The sequence below is a fragment of the Vulpes vulpes genome, chromosome 2, assembly GCF_048418805.1.
Source record: "Vulpes vulpes isolate BD-2025 chromosome 2, VulVul3, whole genome shotgun sequence".
NCBI classification, from domain to species: domain Eukaryota; kingdom Metazoa; phylum Chordata; class Mammalia; order Carnivora; family Canidae; genus Vulpes; species Vulpes vulpes.
The window spans coordinates 154,194,693-154,217,055 of record NC_132781.1 but is presented as its reverse complement, the minus strand read 5'-3'; the positions used below and the strand labels follow the sequence as shown (position 1 = coordinate 154,217,055).

General features: G+C 42.8%; 2 protein-coding genes across 3 annotated transcripts; one reads left to right on the top strand and one right to left on the bottom strand.

Moving 5' to 3' along the window:
- Positions 1-1,349: 1,349 nt before the first annotated feature.
- LOC112930179 (pre-mRNA-splicing factor SYF2-like) lies at positions 1,350-7,447 on the top strand. 2 transcript variants are annotated; one of them, XM_026012496.2, is made up of 7 exons: positions 1,374-1,486; positions 1,648-1,761; positions 4,777-4,902; positions 5,481-5,598; positions 5,690-5,780; positions 6,447-6,545; positions 7,040-7,447. In XM_026012496.2, the coding sequence occupies exons 1-7, from the start codon at positions 1,454-1,456 to the stop codon at positions 7,203-7,205; spliced, it is 747 nt and encodes a 248-aa protein (XP_025868281.1). In that variant the 5' UTR covers positions 1,374-1,453; the 3' UTR covers positions 7,206-7,447. The 2 variants fall into 2 exon arrangements, with proteins under 2 accessions (XP_072606816.1, XP_025868281.1); XM_072750715.1 differs by lacking the exon at positions 1,648-1,761 and having other exon boundaries at positions 1,350-1,486.
- A 4,697-nt stretch (positions 7,448-12,144) lies between these two features.
- Positions 12,145-16,908, bottom strand: RSRP1 (arginine and serine rich protein 1). The gene is made up of 5 exons (XM_026012469.2): positions 16,613-16,908; positions 15,795-16,407; positions 14,456-14,607; positions 13,129-13,212; positions 12,145-12,584 (listed from the first exon to the last, which is right to left on the bottom strand). The coding sequence occupies exons 2-5, from the start codon at positions 16,339-16,341 to the stop codon at positions 12,465-12,467; spliced, it is 903 nt and encodes a 300-aa protein (XP_025868254.2). The 5' UTR covers positions 16,342-16,407; positions 16,613-16,908; the 3' UTR covers positions 12,145-12,464.
- Between the last annotated feature and the right edge of the window lie 5,455 nt (positions 16,909-22,363).

Genomic DNA, 22,363 nt, shown 5'->3' with positions numbered 1-22,363 from the left:
GAAGACCCTCTCCTACCCGATCCTTCCCTTACCTCTTTAAGATTAGGGGTAGCATTGGCTTTTCCCTGCTGCTAGCCCTGGAATGTTTCACCTTCTTTGGCTGGTTTCTCTTAACCCAGGCCACAACTTTGTAAACAATCACTTCATTAAACTCTCCTTAATTATTTGACTTCAGTTTCTAGGGCTCTGACAAAATGTTTTGTAGAACCTGTAATTCCAATGTGATCTTTCTGAAAATAATTATGTCATGGACATTTCTGTATTCCTAAAGAATATAAATACATGTAAGACTCCTCTATTAATTCATCCATGATACAGGAAACAATAAAGGCCTAGATTTGCTGCATTAATAGTGGTTAAGAAACTTGCCTCATTTAAATTAGTGGCATTAAACAAAGCAATTCCACACTTGTTTAATTACACCTATGTAAATGTAACAAAGAAGAAAGTATCATGAGCTATAACAGGCAAGTGACCCTTCAGGCAGTGGAGGTTAAGGCTTCCCTGAAGAAAGACATTTAATAAAATCTCAGACAGGAGAGGGGGGACATCTAATACCAACTGGTAAAAGTCAGCAATAACTCATCATTTGCTATGGGCCAGGTACTAGTCACAGATACTTCACCCATATTATCTAATTTATCCCCAAACTACTCTGTTACATAGGTATTGCTTTATTATTTCTTTTTCAAAGATGATGAACCAAAGAGCAGACTAGTTAGCAAATAAATAAGAACGATCATACAGTTCATTATTGAGTGAGTGGACAGATACATGAAGAATGCTGTTCTGTGCAGAATTTTCCAAAGAAAGTCAAAGCCTCAAATTAACCCAAATCCTCTGCATCAACGAAGATACTCAAGATACCAAATAGCCCCCAACCAATTTGTTCCTTCTTTCACTCAACAGTATGAAATTAGTTCATACCCTACACCAGGTACCGTTCGGGCCACAGGAATCCGCTGTGCTCTTGGAGCTCACGTGGACCTGAGCAGGGCGACAATAAACTAAGCGGGGATTAAAACAGGATGAAGTAAACAAACAAACAAAAACAGGATGACGTGATGGTAACTGTGAATCTACCCTGGATTTGAATTCAGAAATCTGAACTACAAGGTTGGTCAGATGATGAGCACATCTTGAGCTTTGGGTTGCATTTCCACACATTTGGCGGCTTTTTTCCTCTTCTTCGTCCCAAGAGCGCTGACGCCAGGTCTCCGGTTTTACCCGCACCGCCCAGGTGTCTCTACTCAACGCGCCTGCGCACAGCCCTGGCCCAATCGGAAGCGGCCCAGGGCTGCGACGGGCGGGGATTGGTTCCTTGTCTCCGGGAGAAGCAGAAAGGGGCGGGGCTTTCTCCCAGATACCTGTGGCTACCGCCCGCCGGAAGTGAGCCAGAGAGTCGGGAAAGTTACTTGTCGCCGAAGTCAGAGGGATCGGGCGCTGTCGGGTGATGGCGGCTGGGTCTGAGTCTGGGAATGAGAAGGTGGGTGGCGGGCTTCGCCCAGGGGATGGGGTAGGGGCGCCTGCGGCTACAGGCTCGGCTAGACGTGGAGGCGACGCCAGGGAGGGGGCACACGCCGTGTGAGGCGCTGAGGGCTCGACCCGGCGGGGCCGCCGCGACTCCAGCCGGTGCTCCTTGCCCAGGTGCCGGCGAACAGCGCGGAGGGCGGAGAGCAGCCCCCGGCGGCGCCCGCGGAGCTGGCCGCCCAGAGGCGCGAGCGGAGGCTGCGCAAATTCCGGGAGCTGCACCTGAAGCGGGTGAGTAGCCCGCGGGGCCGCGGAGACCTGTGGACCACCGAGCCGCACCTGCGCGCCTGACCGACCCCGGAGTTGAAGAAAGGTCTTTCCCGGTGGTTTCCGCCCTAGTAGCACGCTGGAATCCCTCCAGAGTTTGTTTTTTTTTTTTTTTTTTTTTTTTTTTTTTTTTTTTTTTAAGATTTTTATTCATGAGAGACACAAAGAGAGAGGCAGAGACACAGGCAGAGGGAGAAGCAGGCCCCATGCAGGGAGCCCGACGCGGGACTCGATCCCAGGACCCCGGGATCACGCCCTGGGCCGAAGGCAAGCGCTGAACCGCTGAGCCACCCGGGGATCCCCGCACTCCAGAACTTTTTAAAAATGCTCGTGCTTAGGCCTCACTTTTAGAATGTCTGATTTAATAATTTCCTGGACCCAGATACCGGTTTTTTGTTTGTTTTTTGTTTTTTGCTTTTAAATGCAAGCTCTCCCCACACGCTCATCTCTAGTGATTCTATCAAACCCTTCTTTTTAGGGAGGGGGATACCGCGGGCCAGAAGTGGAAGGGAATGTGTCTGTTGTCACACAGCAAGTTGGCCACTCACTCACTCATCCCAACACCCTCCTCCCCACTTCCTGCCAAGCTCCTAGTGTGCCCCAGCCAGCTAGTGTGGATGCAGCGGTCAATACAGTAAGGCCCTGCCTCAGGTCCAGAACCGGTAATTACACCAGGACTCGGTAAGTGTATGTTAAAGGGAGGAGCAAAGTGCCTCAAGGACAGAGAAGAAAAAGACAGCTAAGGACTAATGGGACAAGTAAGCTCCTTGAAAGATGAGTGAGATATTATCCGACAAGTAAAGGAGACGGGAAGAGGTAGAGGTATCCGAGCATAAGAACAAGTGCAAAGGCAGGAGTCCTCATGAGGGTGGGAGGCCGGCAGGCAGGCAGGGGATGTGTGAGGAGTGTACTTATTTTTATTTGCCCAGAAAAACTCAATCTAAAAGCTGGTACTGTGAAGAGTAGGCTGGAATGAAGAAATAATAAAATTCAAACATCACACTTTGGTGGTTTTATTAACAGATCACTGGATGTAGGTAATCAGTAACTGCAAACATCACAAAAAGGGAGAAAATCAGAGATCATGTAAGTAGAAATATGTAACACTAGTTTCATATAATACTTGTTAAAAAATAAGTATTACCCAAACTGAATGAAACCACTAAATCTAATGAACAGTTTACAAGAAATACAGGGATCAACGGAGCATGTTAAAGGACATCACAGGGAGACAGCTAGCACTTTGGGAAATAGGACACACACCCTAAGCATTTTCACAGTCCTCAAAAGAGCAGGGGGTTAAAGAGATAGAGAATTAAACTATAGAATAAATAAACCTTAAGAGATATATTGACTAATCACAATATATGGAACTTGTCTGAATTCAAACTGTAAAAATAATAAACACTTGAGACCATCAGGAATATGTGAACATTAGAGGGTATTTGATATTGAGGAATTCATTGCTTTGGGAGTGTGATGGTAAATGTATTGTTAGAGATACCAGAAGGGTCCCTGGCTGGCTCAGTCAGTGGAGCATGCAACTCTTGATCACAGGGTTGTGATCAAGCCCCACGATGGGTGTAGAGATTACTTAAAAATAAAATATTTTCTAAATAATTAAAATATTCATAGATAGGAAAAAAACAGCCAGAAATCAGAAAAATGTGGTCTTGGCCTAACTCTGCCAGTAACTCTGTGGTCTAAAAACTTTCTCAACTTTATAAGCATAGGTTGGAGGGCAACCCTGGGTGGCTCAGCAGTTTAGCGCCAACTTCAGCCCAGGGTGTGATCCTGGAGACCCAGGATCGAGTTCCGCTTCAGGCTCCCTGCATGGAGCCTGCTTGTCCCTCTACCTGTGTCTCTGCCTCTCTCTCTCATGAATAAGTAAATAAAATCTTTATTAAAAAAATAAGCATAGATTGGAGTCCCTCTCCTATCACCTTCACAGTTTATATATGGAACCACCAGTGTTTTTCTTTAAATTGCTATTTAAATTTAATATTACTATTTCAGATAGGAATTTTAAATTTTTATGTCTTTAATCTAGACATTCTCTTTTCATCTTTTCTGTTTCTGGGTTTTGTTTTTGAGTTTTTTGTGTTTTGTTTTGGGTTGGAGGTCATTTTGTTTGATTTGGTTGGAAAAAAAGATTGCTTTTTTCTATAGTCTTCCACAGTCTGGGTTTTGTGGGTTGCATTCTGATGGTGTCTCCTACCCTGTTTGTTTTTTTTAAAAAAGGTGTTAGGGTGTTATCCGAAGTATTAAAAACCCATAGGTCACTGAGAATTTATCTTGGATCCAATTTGAATTAAAAGAGAGATGAAAACAGAATCACCTTCTCAGTATGAGAATCAGTATCATTCAGTAGCATCTAAAATCCTCTCCAGTCCCTGCGTACAGTGGATCTCACACTGTGGGAAACCCTGTTTCAATCTAATCCTAAAAAACTTGCTTACATCACACAGCCAGAGAGTAGTCAAGCCCATAAATCCCTCAGGCCTTCTTACTTCCAAACCATAGCTCTTTCCATTCCTACTACCTGGTTCCTTGAAGGTAGTAAAAGAGTATTTAAAGTTACCAGTGGGGCAGCCCCGGTGGCGCAGCGGTTTAGCGCCGCCTGCAGCCCGGGGTGTGATCCTGGAGACCCAGGATCGAGTCCCATATCGGGCTTCCTGCAGGGAGCCTGCTTCTCCCTCTGCCTGTGTCTCTGCCTCTCTCTTCGCTCTCTCTGAATGAATAAATAAATAAATCTTAAAAAAAAAAAAAGTTACCAGTATAGGTGTTGACCTCCTCATCTCCTCCTCCATAAAATTCTCCCAACACGAATACACAGGAAAATTCTCTACTGGCTCTCCTTTGTTCCAGATAACATTCCAAAGGTCTGCTTTGGATGCCTGCCATACAAGAAGACAGGTAATGTCTATTTAGATTTATTTTCATACCTGTGGTAACAAACTTTATGTGTCCTGGTGGCAGAATGAAGCTCGAAAGTTAAATCACCAGGAAGTTGTGGAGGAAGATAAAAGACTTAAATTACCTGCAAACTGGGAGGCTAAAAAAGCTCGTCTGGAACGGGAGCTGCAGGAAGAAGAAAAGAAAAAAGTAAGCACAATTCCAGCATCCTCACAAGCTGTGATTTCCAGGACTGTTGTGTCTTCTCAAGGCAGCCTATGGCATGGTAGATGAGCACACCCGCTCTGGTCTCAGCTGCACCTGAGAGAGTTGTGAGACTGAAATGTGTAAAACACTAAATGCAGTGCTTGGCTCATAATTAGAATAGCATAAGCAATGACTATTAGACTGAGAACCTAAGCCACAGTAACAAAAGCTCCAACAATAAGAAACTGTAATTAGCTCCTGAGCCTCTTATGCATCAGTTTCCCTTTGAGCAGCCCTAGTCACCTGGCCTGATCCAGCTTCAGGGGAGGTTAGGAAATGGGCAGCGCTGAGCCTGGAAAGGAGGGGAGAAAGGATTTTAACAAATAGCTAAGGTGCTCACTACAGCTGTTTTTGGTGTCAGTGTTACAGATTATTACTTCTTACAGATCATAGCAAATTCCACAATTTTCAAGCTAATCAACTTAAACCGTCTGGATACCAGTCTTTAGGGCTCTTTTGATTTTAAAGGGATCAAAAAATTATATAAGGGTATGAAGCTAATTTTTTTCCCCTCTTTTTAGGAATGTGCAGCAAGAGGGGAGGACTATGGGAAAGTGAAGCTGCTGGAGATCAGTGCAGAAGATGCAGAAAGATGGGAGAGGAAGAAGAGGAGGAAAAACCCTGACTTGGGCTTCTCAGGTAAAACTGGCTTTTACTTTATTGAATGGGCCTGTTAATAACAGGTCTAATAATGCTCCAATATCTAAAATAGTCTGGGTTCTCCTTTTAGATTATGCTGCTGCCCAGTTACGCCAGTATCATCGGCTGACCAAGCAGATCAAACCTGACATGGAAACCTATCAGAGACTGAGAGAAAAACAGTAAGTGTGACTTAATGGTATATTCTTAGTGTGTTACCTGGAAGAACTTGAATTTAAGAGTGCTGATTCTGGAGCTTTGCTTCCTGGCCTTGGGTATCTGGCACCACCACTTATTAGATGTGTCACACAGTTTTTCTCCATTTCCTCATCTGTATACAGGGAATAATAGTGCTTGCCTCAGAGGATTATGGTAAAGATTAAATGAATTCATTCATACAATGTACTTAATGTTTGGCACATAGTACTGTATGTAGTATCATCATCATGTTACTGTTGTTCTATGGAGGATATCTACTTTGATCAGGTGCAGTAGGCCGTGCTAGGCTGCACTCGCTCTTCCCCTAAGATAGGTAGTGTGCTTAAGGTCACGACTGTTTTAATAGTGATAGTGTAGCAGAGTGGAGAGAGCTCTAAATTATTCCCATGTTCTCATTCAAGCTCTCTCACTGTAGGACTTGGTTGAGTAAGTCCATTAGTCTCTGGTCCTCAGCTGGTGCCTCACTTGGGCCCTGGAGTAGATGATTTCTTAAATACCTTTTTTCAGGTCTGATTTGTTTCTTGGAAATCAAGTATGATCCCAAACATTTCCATTTTGACCACTAAACATTGTCTAGTTCTTACGGTATTGAATCTCTATAATATTACTTACACCTTGCTCTTTCTCAGTGGAGAAGAGTTCTACCCAACATCCAACAGTCTTCTTCATGGAACACATGTGCCCTCCACAGAGGAAATTGATAGGATGGTCATAGACTTGGAAAAGCAGTAAGTACTATAATGCAACCTTAAGTTTTGGTACTGATTTCATGCCTCATTAACAAAATTAACTTTGGGGACTTCAAGTACAGCAAGGGGTAGAACACTGGAATTACTAGTTTGAAGAGTGGTTCCATCACCATCACTTATATTTGTTTTGAATAGGGTAACAGGCAGAACCAACTATATATACATATAAATTCTCTCAAAGTAGGGTTATACATCACTGCCTATATTTCAACATGAACCTGCGTTCCCAATCTTAAGACTAGATCATCAGATAGTACTATTAACTTATAAATTCAGGAAAGTTCACTGAACATATTTCTTTGTAGAATTTTCTCCTAAAGATACTGCTTTCAGTCTTAAGACCAAAAAAGAAAGCAGCTTGGAATTCTGTATATGTTTCTATTACTGATTCTACTCTTAAGTATTTGGGCATGTTTTATTACGATCAAAGAAGGTGGCAATTTTGAATTTTGTGAATTTTTTTCTTCCCTCAGAATTGAAAAACGAGACAAGTATAGCCGAAGACGTCCTTATAATGATGATGCAGACATCGACTACATTAACGAAAGGAATGCCAAATTCAACAAGAAGGCAGAAAGATTCTATGGGAAATACACAGCTGAAATTAAACAGAATTTGGAAAGAGGAACAGCAGTCTGATCTTCAGGAACTGTTTTGACTGCCAAATTTTAACAGTAAACCAGGACTATTACCTTTCCTTTTATAATTGGTAAAAAAAAAAAAAAAAAAAAAAGTGCTCTCTAACTGTATTTCCAATGCTTACATATTTATTATTCACTTGTTTCAGAAAAAAAGTCATGTATTTCTGTGTTCAAAGTGTGCTTCACGTATGTACCTGCTGGGCTTAAAATTCCTAGCTACAAACATGTGAGTCATCATCATCCTTAGATTTGTCATGTTTGACTTGACCTAGAGTTGAACTGGGGAGCTTCAGAAATAGAATGCTAAATTGGTACCAATTTTTCTTGTAAGCTATGGTAGGTGGTGAAAGGAAGGGGACAGTGGCTACTGGAAATTCACCCTGGCCAACCCTCTCCAGAAATAGTCACAATTAACAGGTGCTTGCCTATCCCATGCTCTACCAGGTACATTTACAGGGCGAGCACAGAAGGTAAGAAACTGATCCCCTAATGACATTTTCTAAATACACCATTTTCAAAAAGCAAATTTCCCTTGGAAGAAACTATATTCAAACATTTGGCCAAAGTATTATTAAAACTTACATAATACAATTTTTTTAAAAGCCTGAGATTTTAACCGTATTCAACTGTAACTGAAAAATGAGGGCATGTAGTTTGAGTAGTAATCATGGGAAACATGGGACAGAAAACCTGAAAGGAATATCCCATACAAAGTAAAAGTTATTGGGATCCCTGGGTGGCGCAGCGGTTTGGCGCCTGCCTTTGGCCCGGGGCGCGATCCTGGAGACCAGGGATCGAGTCCCACGTCGGGCTCCCGGTGCATGGAGCCTGCTTCTCCCTCTGCCTGTGTCTCTGCTTCTCTCTCTCTCACTGTGTGCCTATCATAAATAAATAAAATTAAAAAAAAATTAAAAAAAAAAAAAAAAAACAAAGTAAAAGTTATTTGTGCCATTTTCTATGAGGACTAGAACTGGGTTCAGTAAGTTGGGCACACCAATAGGAAGCTCTGATATAGTGAATACCAGGCTGATTAAGATGGTAATAGAAGTGCCAGTAATAATAATGGTATATTCAATGTACTGTGAATAGGGAAATTTTAATGTACATTCAAATACAGAATGAAGTAGATCTATACATACTAACATGAAACGATGCTCATTTCTAAAGAGAGTTTTTATAAGGCATAAAAAAATCCAGCATGTACATCATTCTGTGCATAATTGCCTCTGTGGAATGGAAACAAGCAGTAATTTTGACTTTTTAAAAATAATTCAAGACAGGGAACCTGGGTGGTACAGTTATGTGTCCAACTTTTTTTTTTTTTTTTTTAAGATTTTATTAATGAGAGACAGAGAGAGAGAGAGGCAGAGACACAGGCAGAGGGAGAAGCAGGCTCCATGCAGGGAGCCCGACCTGGGACTCGATCCCAGGTCTCCAGGATCAGGCCCTGGGATGAAGGCAGCACTAAACCGCTGAGCCACCCAGGCTGCCCTGTGTCTGACTCTTCGATCTCAACTCACATCATGATCTCAGGGTCCTGGGATGGAGCCCCACAGGCTCTGTGCTCAGCATGGAATCTGCTGGAGATTCTCCCTCTGCCTCTGCCCCTCCTGCTTGGGCTCTAAATAACTTTAAAATAATTCAACACAAATACACACCTATGCTGCTCAGGCTTCTCACAGTAATAACTTGGCAGGTTCATTTGTTCCTTCAGTATTTTACAAAAAAACATTTAATACCAGTGTACAAAGGGGAAAAAGGGAAAGATTAGTAAGAATAGGTTTCAAGAGATAATCTGGATATAAAGGAAAAATAGAGGCACCTGGGTGGCTCAGTGAGTGAAGCATCTGCCTTCAGCTCAGGTTATGATCCTGGGGTCCCAGGATCAAGCTCCAGAGTGGGCTCCCTGCTCAGCAGGCAGTCTGCTCTCCCTCAGCTCCTCCCCCTGCTCACGCTCTCTCTCAAATCTTTTAAAAAATAAAGGAAAAATACATTTCTCCAGAGGAGAAAAGCACTCAACAACCACTGCTGCTTCAACCAAAAGAGCAGACGTCAGTCTGATTTGAGGACTATTCTGAAGGTGACTGGTGGTCCAATAAGCAATCTGTAATAAGCTCGGTGTAGGAAAGGTTCATTTTGAAGAGCAGAGAGCAAGCACTAGAAAGGAATTCAGGAAATTGATCTTCAGTTAGCAGATGATAGTAATTAAAGGCAGAGTGGAGGAAATTGCCAAGAGCTTGTAGAGGGAGATGCAGGCCAAGGATACAATCCTAACAGTGAGCAAAGGACAAAGCCAGTGTAGAAAATGGAAGGATCAAAGGAAATAAATGCATGCAAATCCCTAAAAGAAAAATTTGAGGAAGAACTTGAGTGAAAAGCAAGCACTCATAAGACCCAAGTTTTATTTTACTAGAATAATCTTAAAGGTTTTCAGCAAAGAAAAAGGACAGCATGCTGTGGTTGAGTTAGTTTCTCTAGCTTACACCTTAAGAAAAAAAACGCAGTTTTTAACACCTGAACCTATCTAGGGATGTGCTTTCCAAAATGGTGGCCACCCACCACCGGTGACTACTGATCACTTGGGAAGTGGCTAGGATCAGAGGTGTGCTTTAAGTGTAAAATACACAGATATCAATACCTAGTACAAAAAGAATGTAAAATGCCACTAATTTTTTTAGTATTTTATTTGAGAGGGAGAGATTATGAGTGGTGGAGAGAGTCAGAGGGAGAGCGAGGAGACTCCCCGCTGAGCAGGGAAGCTGATGTGGGGGGCTTGATCCCAAGACCCTGGGATCACGACCCTAGCCGAAGGCAGACACCCAACTGAGTCACTCAGCCCCAAAATGCCACTAATTCTTCTAATACTGAAATAACATTTTAAATATACTGGGATAAATTTTCACTAATGCTTTTTTACCTTTTTCATGGTTCTCATTTCCACTAATCTCTCGGTACAATCTCTCACCATCAGCACCATCTTCCTATACTGTCCACCACTTCCACAGTAACAGGCTATCACACCTGGGGAACTGCATCCCACTTACGTGATGACAGTCTGGGCTTACACTTATATATCCTGTGTTGAAAAGCTAAACACCAAAGACCTGGACAGACCCAACAGATAAGGTCAACTTAGACAAGAAGAGTTTGTACTCAATGAGGCAATTATGAAAAAAGAATATAAACCTCTTTCCAGGACACTAGAGAAAAGGAGCCAAAGGACTAAGAGATGAACGAGGAAATAGGGAAGCCTCAAGCGTGCTAATAGGCTGAAGGAGAAGCTAATGGTGAGGAACGTTGAAGATAAAAACCACTGCTGGAGTATCAGAATTGGTAATTAGCCAAGCCTTTCTTACATAATGAAGGGGTTTGGTTTAAGACTTACAAGACTTGTCCAATCACTTAGCTGTTAAAGGCTAGTATTCGAATACAGGTCAGAATCAGAACAAATGCTATTACCAGCAAAATGATGAAAAAGATTGTTACAAATCCTGTTTTTTAAATATTTATTCATGAGACAGAGAGAGAGGCAGAGATCTAGAAGAGGGAGAAGCAGGTTCCCTGTGGTGAGCTTGATGTGGAACTCGATCCCAGGACCACGACCTGAACCAAAGGCAGATGCTTAACCACGGAGACCCTCAGGTGTCCCTCAAATCCTCATTTATTAGATTTTGCTATAACCAGGCCAGTCTACCAATGTCCTCAGGTCTCCTTAAAATAAAAATGAACCTACCGCATAAACTTTTAAGAGCATGTCCTTCACCTGGTAACTACTGTTAACCTAGATGTAAAAGGGACATGTTCACCCAGAGTAACCCTTTCTTACAGGAATTTCCCTTATTGTCCATTTAAATTTTTTATAAGGTCAAATTTAATTAGAGCAGCTCGTTCCTATACAAGATTTTAGAATATAATCTATTATCTCTACTTTCCTGTAACACAGCCATTAGCCTTAACACTTCGGAAGCGGCTAGCATGAGAAACTGGATGTAACCACATGTGGCTAGGGACTAGGTTACTGCAAAGTACAGGTAAAATCCTGGACAGCACAGCTTTAACAGCCAAGTAGGTGCCGCCAGAGGACCTTCGCTACTGTCTTTTTTACTTAGGACTTCAGGACCTCTGCCTAGTCATCTATTGATAATCTTATTATCTGAGTGTTTCTTTTCCAGTTGTTTGATCTCTAATGGTCTGCCTACCCTGTCCTCTACCTATCATCCCTGCCTACTGGAAATCTATTTCATTATTTTCTAACTTTAAGAGACTACTCAAAGTTGATAGCAAAAGAGAGAACAAGTAGCAAAGAAAAACATACTTTAAAAAATTTTTAAAAAGCATAATAGGGACACCTGGGTGGCTCAGCGGTCAAGCGTCTGCCTTCAGCCCAGGGCGTGATCCTGGGGTCCCAGGATCGAGTCCCCCATCAGGCTCCCTGCATGGAGTCGGCTTCTCCCTCTGCCTACATCTGCCTCTCTGTCTCATGAATTAAATAAGTAAAATCTTAAAAAAAAAAAAAAAAAAAAAAAAAGGCATAATAAAGAAATACAGACTAAACCTCACAGATTTTAAGTTCAAGAGGCATTTCCATTTCTCCCCCCTGGCTGAGTTTCCTGCCCTCAAACTTATAGTTTAACTCTTCCAGGATAACACTACACCACAATCCCACAAATTTTAAGCATATCTTCTCAAATTTAAATGAAGATCCACATCAACTGGGAGTATTAAGATTCAAGTTCAAATTCAGGTCTAGGGTAGAGACAGAAATTTAGCATTTCTCACAAACTCCAGGTAAGGTCAGTGAACCCTATGCCATCAAGTCCATGGATTTGGATGTGGGATTAGCAAGGCTTTTTTTTATAACAAGAGACACTTTATGCTTCTTTAAATAAAGACTCGTTATGTTATATATACACAAATTTTACACAAAGTGACACAAATTTTAAAAAACAAATTTATTAAATATAAACAATCACTGTTTTCTCATAAATTTTGCTTTTACATATAAACTATTATACAAAACATTTACAAGTGTATGTACAAGACTCCCACCTGTATGAATCCTCTGGTCCATGTGTTATTTATCTATAAGAGAAATCTAAAATGTTAATCTAATATATTAAGGATTTACATATTTATGTCTCATCCTTTGGAACTGCAACAATTACCACTAAATGACTCCCACGGATGCAATAATGCTAGGAATACACATCTGCAATAAAGTGCATTTAAGCCAACCTTCTACATTAATTTTCTTTTTTCAGACAGGTATCCACAGTCCATACGGACTTTTTTTCTTATCTATTTTGGGAGTTCCTGAAGAGGTCTCTTCAGCAGTAGCTTTAGCTGGTTTCTGAAGCATTGGCTTTGCTACAGAATTCTGTAAGAGAAAAAATTCTTAAGTCAGCTATGCAAACATACACTTTACTTGAAAATACTTTTTACAAAATACACTAAATTTCATTAAAAATTAAAATGTAAGAGAAATCAACCAAATCCAAAGCACTGGCCCACATTTATAACATGATCCAATCAAACTGTAAAAGAAAAAAACTACTAGGGAAAATCAGACATATGCAAAGTATATGGCAGAAGAGTATTACTTTTTCAAGCCCTTGGCTGATTTTAAAATATTCTGATTATAGGGTTTTCTGAGATGTGTTTTTTTAAATAGTTCAACAAGAGTAATATTTTAAAGAAAAGTGAAATGATAAATAAAAACTGAATACCAGATACAGATGGAGTCAGTATACTGGTCACTTTTAAGAATGGTACAAAAAATTTTGAAAGGTTTGTTCTATCTAAAAGTGGCTTAGTAGACCCAAAATTACCACAAAAACAAGGAGCCTTCCAACAAAAATAAAAGCCCATATAATAATGTTTTAACTCCAGTTTTTGAGTAAACAATACTTAGGTATACGTACATTAGAGCTAAAAGCTATGCTTTTTTGCTGGGAAGACTTTCCACTGGGATTTTTAGTTCCATCTTCTGATAGCTTTTCCGACAACTAAACAGATAAGAGAAAAAACATTTTCAGAAAACCATTCACCCTTAGTTTACCATACTGTATAAATGCAGCCCAACTGTATATAAATTGTAGTTGGATCTAACCATATAGTTAACAGCCTCAACATTAGTATTCCAGCTTTCCCATAAAAAACTGATTCAATAATCGCCTTAAAACACACTTCCTCATTAAACAGTATTATATTGCCCTGATGTAAATTCAAGTAACTCTGAAAGTAAAGTCATACCAGAAAATAACTAGTTTCAAAGAACTAAGGCACTTGCCACATGGAAACCTAATCATTTGAACCAACTCTACTAAGATCACTAAGATCCTGTTTACTACTAAACACTTAAGCAAAACCCTGGGTCTGAATGATAGAATCAGTTAAGATGTTCTCTAGACAAACCTATCAAACCCATAACTATCATAAAATCTTGGAGATTACTAATTTTATACTTTCTATTTCATATAATTAAGACCACAGTGCAATTTGCCAATGCACATCCTGCACATTTCTGGAGAATTATAATAAACTTATCTGCAAGTGAAGTAGGCCTCTTCTTCTGTAATTTCTCAAAACATCTGGAATATATTGCATATATTATGAAAGGGACATCTGTATCACAGATGCCCCACCATTACAAAGTATTTAGTTAAAAAAAAAAAAAATTGTCTTCAGTATCTTATGAAAACAGTACCTATCCCAAATTCTAGCATGCACATGATTCTACCAACAAAAAACTAAACTTTCAGTGTGTGAATGTAAACTTCAAATTAGTTAAACCTCTGATGCTTTTGCCCATGTATCAATTACCAACAGATTTTCTTCATCAATGTCTGGAGACCACATTCATGATTTCTATAAGACAGAAATAAAGCAGATAAACTATACTGTATGCTGAAAAAGAGATTTTGTGGGAACATAACGCTGCAAATGAAAACTACTGATAAAATACTCTGTAAAGGCTGCTTAGAAAAATTTGATAGTACATAGAAATTGCCAAAATACCTCCTACAACTATGAAAATAACTAAGTCACATAAAAATAAACATCATTAATCTCCCATTTTCATGGGGGGAGAGACCCTTTCTAGAATTATTTTGATCTTAACATATTATATTTAGACCTTCCAAGAAGCACTCTAAAATAAAATAAAATAAATCAAATAAAAATGGCTTATTAGATCTTCCTAACAGTAGTTTTCTGAAGATTTTGTTTGGCTAAACCTACAACACTTACCTCAAACTTTGCACCACTGTTTGGTACAGCTGTTCCACGGTTGGTTTCTCTAGATCCAAGAACAGTTCTGAGACTAGCTGGCAAGTCAAAGTTGGCTGTTCCTAAAGCTTTTGCTGCATTAGCTTTTGCTATTTCTAACAGCTCCATTCGATCTATAAAACAAGACAAAACATTCATTAATCTTTCAGTACGTTTATCCAAAGAACAGTGAATCACAAAGTAAGTTTTTTTTTTTATTTAGACTAACAATTCAAAGACATTGAAGTATTTTCTTTTAGTGGGTAAAATATAGCTGTAATAACAAAAAATTCTTCACCTCATCTTTTTTGCTAGGAAAAACAATCAAGCATCCCTAAATAATCTCAACAACTGGTTTTCAATTTGCCTTACCAAAGAGGCCTGAATTTCCTGTTTTCCCTTCCTCTTCAAATGTGTACTCTGAACATCAAGTCCTCTTGTAATAGATTTTGTATTTGGCACAAACATCACAACCAATAAACCAATACAGACACATTACTAAATCTATTTTCAGATTCCTCGAATACTCGTTTGCATGTCTTTTTCTGTTCTGTGATCCTATCCAGTGGTAAAACAAATCACTTGTAAAAAAAATACTGAAACTGGGGCGCCTGGGTGGCTCAGGTCATGTGCCTGGCATAGAGCCCTGCATGAGGCCCTCTGCTTCTCCCTCTGGCCCTTCCCCTGCCCAGGTGCTCTTTCTCTGATAAATCTCTAAATAAAACACTGGAACAAAATACAGCAGTTCCAGTAACATGGTATGGAGGAAAAAAACTGTGATCCTCTTCTTCTCTTAAAAGCTTAAGACAGACTACTGAAATCACTAGCAACAGCTAGAAAGGCTCCACTGAGAAGGACCAGCCACTAGGAAAAAAGGACTTAATACCACAATCGGCTTCCAATCCCCAGGAGAAAAGAATGTCCACTTTAAAACTGGGTACCAGGGGATCCCTGGGTGGCTCAGCGATTTAGCGCCTGCCTTTGGCCCAGGGCGTGATCCTGGAGTCCCGGGATCGAGTCCCACGCCGGGCTCCCTGCATGGAGCCTGCTTCTCCCTCTGTGTCTCTGCCCCTCTCTCTCTCTGGGTCTCTCATGAATAAATAAATCTTTAAAATAAAACAAAACAAAACTGGATACCAAATGGAGCACTTTTAACCGCTCTTAATCTAATATGTCCCTTCCCTCCTTCCTCCCAACCAAACTAGTAAAATTATAGGAACCGAAAGCAATGGAAAGCGCCACACTCCACGGCAACGTTGGTCCCCCAGCGCACTCGCGCCGTCGCCAGCCACGTCAAAGGGCGAGGCGGCAGCCGACTCACCTTTCTCGCTCAAGCGAAAAGGGGTGGGGCTCCGCGCCCGGCTCCGGGACCTGCCCCTCCAACTTCCGCGTTCCTCCGGGTACAGGGTGCGGCCGAAGCCGTAGTAGCGCCGGCCCTGCGGCAGCGCGTAGGCCCGGCGGTAATACGAGCGTCCCCGCGAGCCGGACCGGCTTCGGGAGCGCGGCCGGGACGGCGACCGGCGGTATCTCCCGGTCGCGCCGTAGCGCCGGTCCCGGTCCCGGCGGCCGCGGGAGCGCGACCGACTGCGCGAGTAGGAGCGCGAGTAGGAGCGCGAGTAGCGCCTGTACTTCCTCTGGTGGCGCCTAACGGACCGGGACCTCGACCTGCCCCTCCTCCGGGGCCGGCTCCGACTGCGACTCCGCGACCACGCCCGGCTCGAGCCGCTGGAGCGAGACCGAGAGCTTCCGCTAGACGAGCGGCTCCTGGACGCCGAGGACAGGCGGCCGGACTCGCCCGACCGGGACGTCGCGGGGGACTCCTCGTCCTGAGGCGAGCCGGGCCACATGTCGTTCACGTAGTGGGACATCTCGGCCCGAGGCTGCAAGCTTGCCCCCGTCAGAGGATCCCTGCCCGGAAACCTGGCGCCTAAAACCTACCGGGGGGGGGGGGGGGACCGGAAGTGAGTCGCGCCGGCGGGCCCCACGCCGACAGGCTCCCCCAGCCGCTCGGACTCGGGGCGCTGGCGACCCCAACGCCGACTGCCCGCCCTGCGCGCCCCGCCGGCCGCTCCTTTCCGCGCCGCCACCACCATCGCCCGCCCCCGCCCCAGTGTCCGACCCCGTCACCCGGAAACCTACCGCCACAGGCCGTCGACGCCTCACCGCGAAGGCGAAAGGAAAGGACCCACGGACACCTTCCTTCCGAAGCTGAGGGCGAAGACGGGGTTTCGGAGGCTGCTCTGGAAAAGCGGAGCGTCAACCGCCCCCTGCGACCTCTAGCCCCGAAGTGAAGGCGGCGGTAGCCGGGTCGAAAGTACCAGAAGCCGACGCGCAGAGCATGCGCAGAGACGTTGGCGCGGCGGGCGTGGCTCCCCTCTCGCCCAACCGCCGCTTGCTCTTCCTCCTCTCGTCCCGCGCCCCGCCCCGCCCCGCCCCGCCCCGCCCCGCCCCGCCCCGCCCCGCCCCGCCCCGCCCCGCCCGCCGTGTGCAAAGTCCCGGATGCGCAGGCGTCGTCGTCCCGGGGCGGGAAGGCGGAGCTGCCGCATCCGGGTACCCGGGGCTCTGTTTTTTTTTTTTTGCTGAAAGTGATAGTGAGAGGGACCTTCGCCCGGCGGGACTCCGGGTTCACGGCCGCCCGCCGGGCCGGTGCAAACAGGGACGGGACGGTGCAACTTCCACCGTCTGGGAAGCTGCAGACTCGGGCTGAGCCTCCCTGCACCCTTCGAGGCCACTTCCTCCTGACCGGTGTCCGGCGGGAGAGGGCGATCGCAGGGGGAACCCCGGGCTGGGGGACGGCGCCCCCCCCCCCCCCCGCCCCGCGGACGTCTCAGGAGCTCCGTCACTGCAGTGTTAGCTTCGAAAAGGTTGCTTAACGCCCGTGTTTTGTCCAGTAAAGGTCAAGAAAGTAGACCCATAACGAGGGGGTCAGAATGAGAAGTCTGAGAAGTCAGTTCCGAGGACTCTGCTTGGTGTTGGGGATTAAACAATGGTGACTTTTATTTCCGGGGATTTGTAAAGAGGGTAACATTCCAAGTATTTCTTAATGCTTAATAAAGCATGACATGCCGCGAAATAACTTTTCATTGAATTAACTAATCGCATCTGAAAATAGAGTCATTATATGAGGTTCTTTGCAAGTCAAGAGTGGCACTTTTACTTTCTTTGGAGGGAGATACAAATTCACTTTTCTCGTGTTTATCTTCACCCCACATCCCCCAAAGAAATGGAATAAAAACCTTATCACAGAATCTGCATCGGCTCATGTAACCTGCCTTGGCACTGTCACAGTATCATCTGCATCTCTAGGCAAGCATCGTGATGGAAATCACTCTTAAGGAAAGAAATGTTTCCTTAGAAACATTTTTCTAAGTGGTATCAAGTAAACTGAGAAGACAGTGCCCAACTGCCAGGAACTTTTGCTGAATTTCTCATAAAGCTGTGTGAGTGGACAGAAAAAAATGAGTTTCAGTTTTGACAAGTGTAAAAGGGATGTGTTGGAATATAGCATGATGCAGTCCTGAGCTTTGGTTAAAACGGAAGGGGTGGTGAGAGTCTGTAAAAGGGTGGCTTAGTCGGTTAAGCATCTGCTTTCCAACTGGGTCTTTTTTTTTTTTTTAAGATTTTATTTATTTATTCATGATAGACATAGAGACAGGCAAAGGGAAAAGCAGGCTCCAGGCAGGGAGCACGAAGCAGGACTCGATCCCAGGACTCCAGGATCACTCCCTGGGCCACAGGCAGGCGCTGACACACCGAGCCACCAAGGGATCCCCTCCAACTGGGTCTTGATCCTGAGGTCTTGGGATGGAGCCTGCCACTGGGCTCCCTGCTCAGCAAGGAGCCTGCTTCTGTTTCTCCCTCTCCCGCCTTCTCCTGCTTGTGCTCTCTGTGTCAAATAAATAAAATTAGATTTTAAAAAGAGTCTCTGTAAATGGTTCAAAATATCAGTCAAATGTGTGCCTAAAATAAGATGAGAAGAAAAATCCTGTACCTTAACAATAAGAATATTGGAAACACAATGGGAAACGTTACTTTGCCCTTGTGCATGATACTGGTATATTTGTATATAGAATATGTGTAAATCTACCTGAGTTAAAGTCTACAAGAAATGTGTTTATTTTTCTAAGCAATACAGTCTTCTCTGAGCATCTATCCCCTCACATGATTCAAGATGCAATTTCAGTTATTAAAGCATCTTGCACAGAATTTACAAGGTAATTAAAGCAGAAATGACGTTTTACAGTAGCATATCTACCTATCCAAGAATGTGACATTTTTCTACATTTATTTAAAATTGTTTAGGTCCTTCACTGTGGTAGGCAAATTAATGGCCCCCAAAGATATCCACACTCTAACTCCCAGAACCTAGGAATGTTACTTTACAAAAGGACTTTTGCAGATGTGATTAAGGACCTTGTGATGAGATTATCTTGAAGTGTGGGGGCTGGAGGAGGTAGGCCCATCCAATCACAGGAGTGTTTATTAAAAGCCTGAGAAGGATGCCACAACCTGTTGCTGCTTCTGAAATGTTGGGGGTTATCTGCAAGGGTCTGAAAAGCCTCTAGGAGTTTGTTGAGTCACCAAGGTAATGGAGATCTCAGTCCCATAACCTCATGGAATTGAATACTGCCAATACCTGAGTAAGCCAAGATGTTGGAGATTCTCCCCTAGTCTCCAAAAGGAATACCGCCCTGCTGAGGCCTTGACTTTAGCCAATATGAAAGATTTTTTCACTTCATAGGTAAATTCAACCCATTTACATTTATTGGAGTAACTGCAATGTTGATTTTATCACTTCCATTAGTATGTCTTATTTATTTTACTTTGCTTTTTTCACTTTTTCCCAATTTATTTTGCCAACTTGATCAAGTTTCTCTTTTTTCCTCCCTCTCCAATGCTTCTGCAATAGAGCTTCTGCAGTGCTTCATCATCCCATTAGTGATTTAATGTCTATCTTTTTGGGATGCCTGAGTGGCTCAGTGGTTGAGCGACTGCCTTTGCTCAGGGAGTCTCGCATCGAACTCCCCACAGGGAGCCTGCTTATCCCTCTTCCCATTTCTGCCTCTCTCTGTGTGTGTCTCATGAATAAATGAATAAATAAAAATCCTTTTTTTAAAGTGTATCTTTTTTTTTATCTCTACCAAACACGTAAGCCTGTTTCTCCCTTTTCCTGTCTCTAGAATGTTTATTATATTAGATGCTGTTGGATAAGTTAAGAAAAATTTAGCGTCCCTTTCCCCTACCAATATTAAATTTTTTCATTAATTTTAATGACAGCTAATTTCGTAACAAGTGAGGAAATCCAATGATATACAAAGTAAAAACTAATAATCCATTCCTTGAAGGTATGGAATACTCTAAAAGAGATCCCCATTATTTCACTCATAAATTAGAAGTAACCAATGTTAACAGTTTAGCAAATGCCCTTTCATCTTTCTCCAAATTCTTTCAAATATACAAGCATGTCGATTTTTAGGAATATGGACTCATTCTAAAAAAAAAAAAAATGGACTTAAAACTGGTTTTTATAACCAATATTCTTTAAGATAAGTCATAAAGATCTGATTTGTGTCTAATTATCAGCTGTAAAATACTCTATAGTCTAGAAATACCAGAAATGGATCTTTTATCTACTTATTTTATCTGCTTATTCATGTGGTATCCAGTTTTACCACCACTAAAAACCACGCTTTGTAACCAACATTGGATTCTGAAAACATCAGCAGTTACAAAGCTCCTAATCCATGCTTCCAAGGTCAACCGAGCCATGTTCAGGATACAACGTGGAGCAGCTGATTGCAATTAATACCCCCAGCACTATTCAAGGGGTTATCTTTGAGATACATGACATAGTAGCTCAAGGGTAAGCTCAGCTCTCTCAGACCAAGAGACAGGATCAGGGGAGCTTTCAACCAAAGAGCTTATCTTTTTCCTCAAAGAGAAAGAGCTCTGAGTGATTCTGACATAAAAGACATATTTATTGATCTTACATCACAGGCGAGTTGACATCAGACATCCCTGTTGCTAGCTAGAGCTGCTGTAACATCGTTAGCTACGCAGTAGTGCAGTATTCAAGGCAAGTAACACAAAGATCAATAAGCTCCTGTTTGATGTGTCCCAAGGAACTCCTGTCATTGGTTCAACCGTCATCCCATATGGGCTCATGCCTCCACTGCCTACAATTACTGAGCCACACTATAACCAGGCTGTTATTCCTAGTGCTCCTCCTGATGGCCGTTTTTCAGGTTAGTAGCTCTGGCATGGAAGTATCGGGTTTACAGTAGTATTCGAGGCACCCCTCCATATATCAAGCTTGATGCATCTGTTTCCTGCCATGATGACTTACCACATGAGGATGTTATCTGTAACATCACTGTGAAAGCTGCTCCTCTGTTCCCATCGCAGCCACTATAGAGAGGTGTTACGGATTCTGTACTGTCATTTGGCTTTGAGGGAGCCAGGAAAGCAAGTGAACAGTGCACAGATCCAGATGTGTATCTGTCAATATCATTCCCAACAACCCACAAAGGTGCAATTACTGGTGGTGGTTATTACAGTATAAAGACTGATGGGTGCCTCTGCCTGAGAGTGTGGCATTTGTGTCCATGCCTAATGGCCACCCATATTGCTCATCTGAGAATTACCCTACTTTGCACAGCAATATAACTCTTCAGTGCACACCCTGCTCACTAGGGTGCTGCTACTCAATTAGACAAGCTGTTTCAGCCACACTCACCTGAATGTCAAAAGAACCATAATTAACCATATGTGGATTGTGTTGCACAACCTCCACAAGGAATTTTACTTCAGTAATGGCACAGCCATGGAAGGCAAAAAACAAAACAAACAAACAACTAGAAAATGTCAACTGGTCCAGAATGGAAACAGGAGTACAGCACAAAGGCTACACTATTGATGCTGTAAAAGACTTCATTTTCAAAGGTTAGATGTCATGCAGTCTACTGCATGCTTGCTCCCTCAAGTCCTTTCACAGCCAGCCTTTACTTAACCATGCTTGATTTTTGCTGCTTTGGCTCAACAATCAAACAATCTCAGGTACTGTCTCAAGAGACTCGGTACTTGTCTGGCCCTGTGAACTATTCTGTCTTCAACCTAACAACAGATGACCTTTAGTTCAAGGTACCATGCAGTGAAACCATGATGTCGTAGCAGCTGGGCAGGATCTTACATAGTAATATTCTTTTCAGAGGCAAAATATGACACGTATCAACTAATCTGGCCAATGAAACAATTATGCCCTGAGTAGTCATCTGGCCGCTGCCCTCATTTTCAGCAATCATTTCGTCAAAGCACATTATTGGGTAAGTTTTTACTAGGAGACATCCTAGGCTTGGAGAGTTGACCTCGTAGGCAGCTTGGGTGGGTGAGATTTTTAAACCTTATAAGATTTGCGACTTTGCTAGGAACAAAAGTCACAAGCCACCACTTTATTTTTTTTAAGGTTTATTTATTTATTTATTTTAGAGAAAGAGAGAGCGGGGGTGGGGAGAGGGGCGAAGGGAGCAGGGGAGAGAGAATCTCAAGCAGACTCTCTGCCTCATGACCCTGAGATCATGACTTGGGTCAAAATCAAGTGTTGGATGTTTAACCCACCAAGCATCCCAGACAACCCAGTCACATGCCACTTTAAGCACTGGTACTTTTACTGTTAAATGATAAAGTCTCAAAAGTGAAATTGCTGGCACTAAGAAATGCATGGAATTGTTGGATCATTATATTGTACACCTGAAACTAATATAACACTTGAATATATGTTAGGTATATTTGAATAAATGAAAAGAATGAATTTCTAGGTTAAAGGGTCTGTGTGACTGAATATATTGCCATATTATTTCCAAAGAGGTTGTAGCAATAGTGTATGAGAGAAAG

Excerpts from the sequence above, each read along its gene's own strand:
- RSRP1 (XM_026012469.2), bottom strand. The coding sequence starts at position 16,341 with ATGTCCCACTACGTGAACGACATGTGGCCCGGCTCGCCTCAGGACGAG. Across the intron at positions 13,213-14,455 it reads ACAGTGGTGCAAAGTTTGAG|TTGTCGGAAAAGCTATCAGA; the intron begins GTAAGTGTTGTA and ends TTATCTGTTTAG. Across the intron at positions 12,585-13,128 it reads GCATAGCTTTTAGCTCTAAT|AATTCTGTAGCAAAGCCAAT; the intron begins GTACGTATACCT and ends TTTCTCTTACAG.
- LOC112930179 (XM_026012496.2), top strand. The coding sequence starts at position 1,454 with ATGGCGGCTGGGTCTGAGTCTGGGAATGAGAAG. Across the intron at positions 1,487-1,647 it reads CTGAGTCTGGGAATGAGAAG|GTGCCGGCGAACAGCGCGGA; the intron begins GTGGGTGGCGGG and ends CTCCTTGCCCAG. Across the intron at positions 4,903-5,480 it reads AGGAAGAAGAAAAGAAAAAA|GAATGTGCAGCAAGAGGGGA; the intron begins GTAAGCACAATT and ends CCCTCTTTTTAG.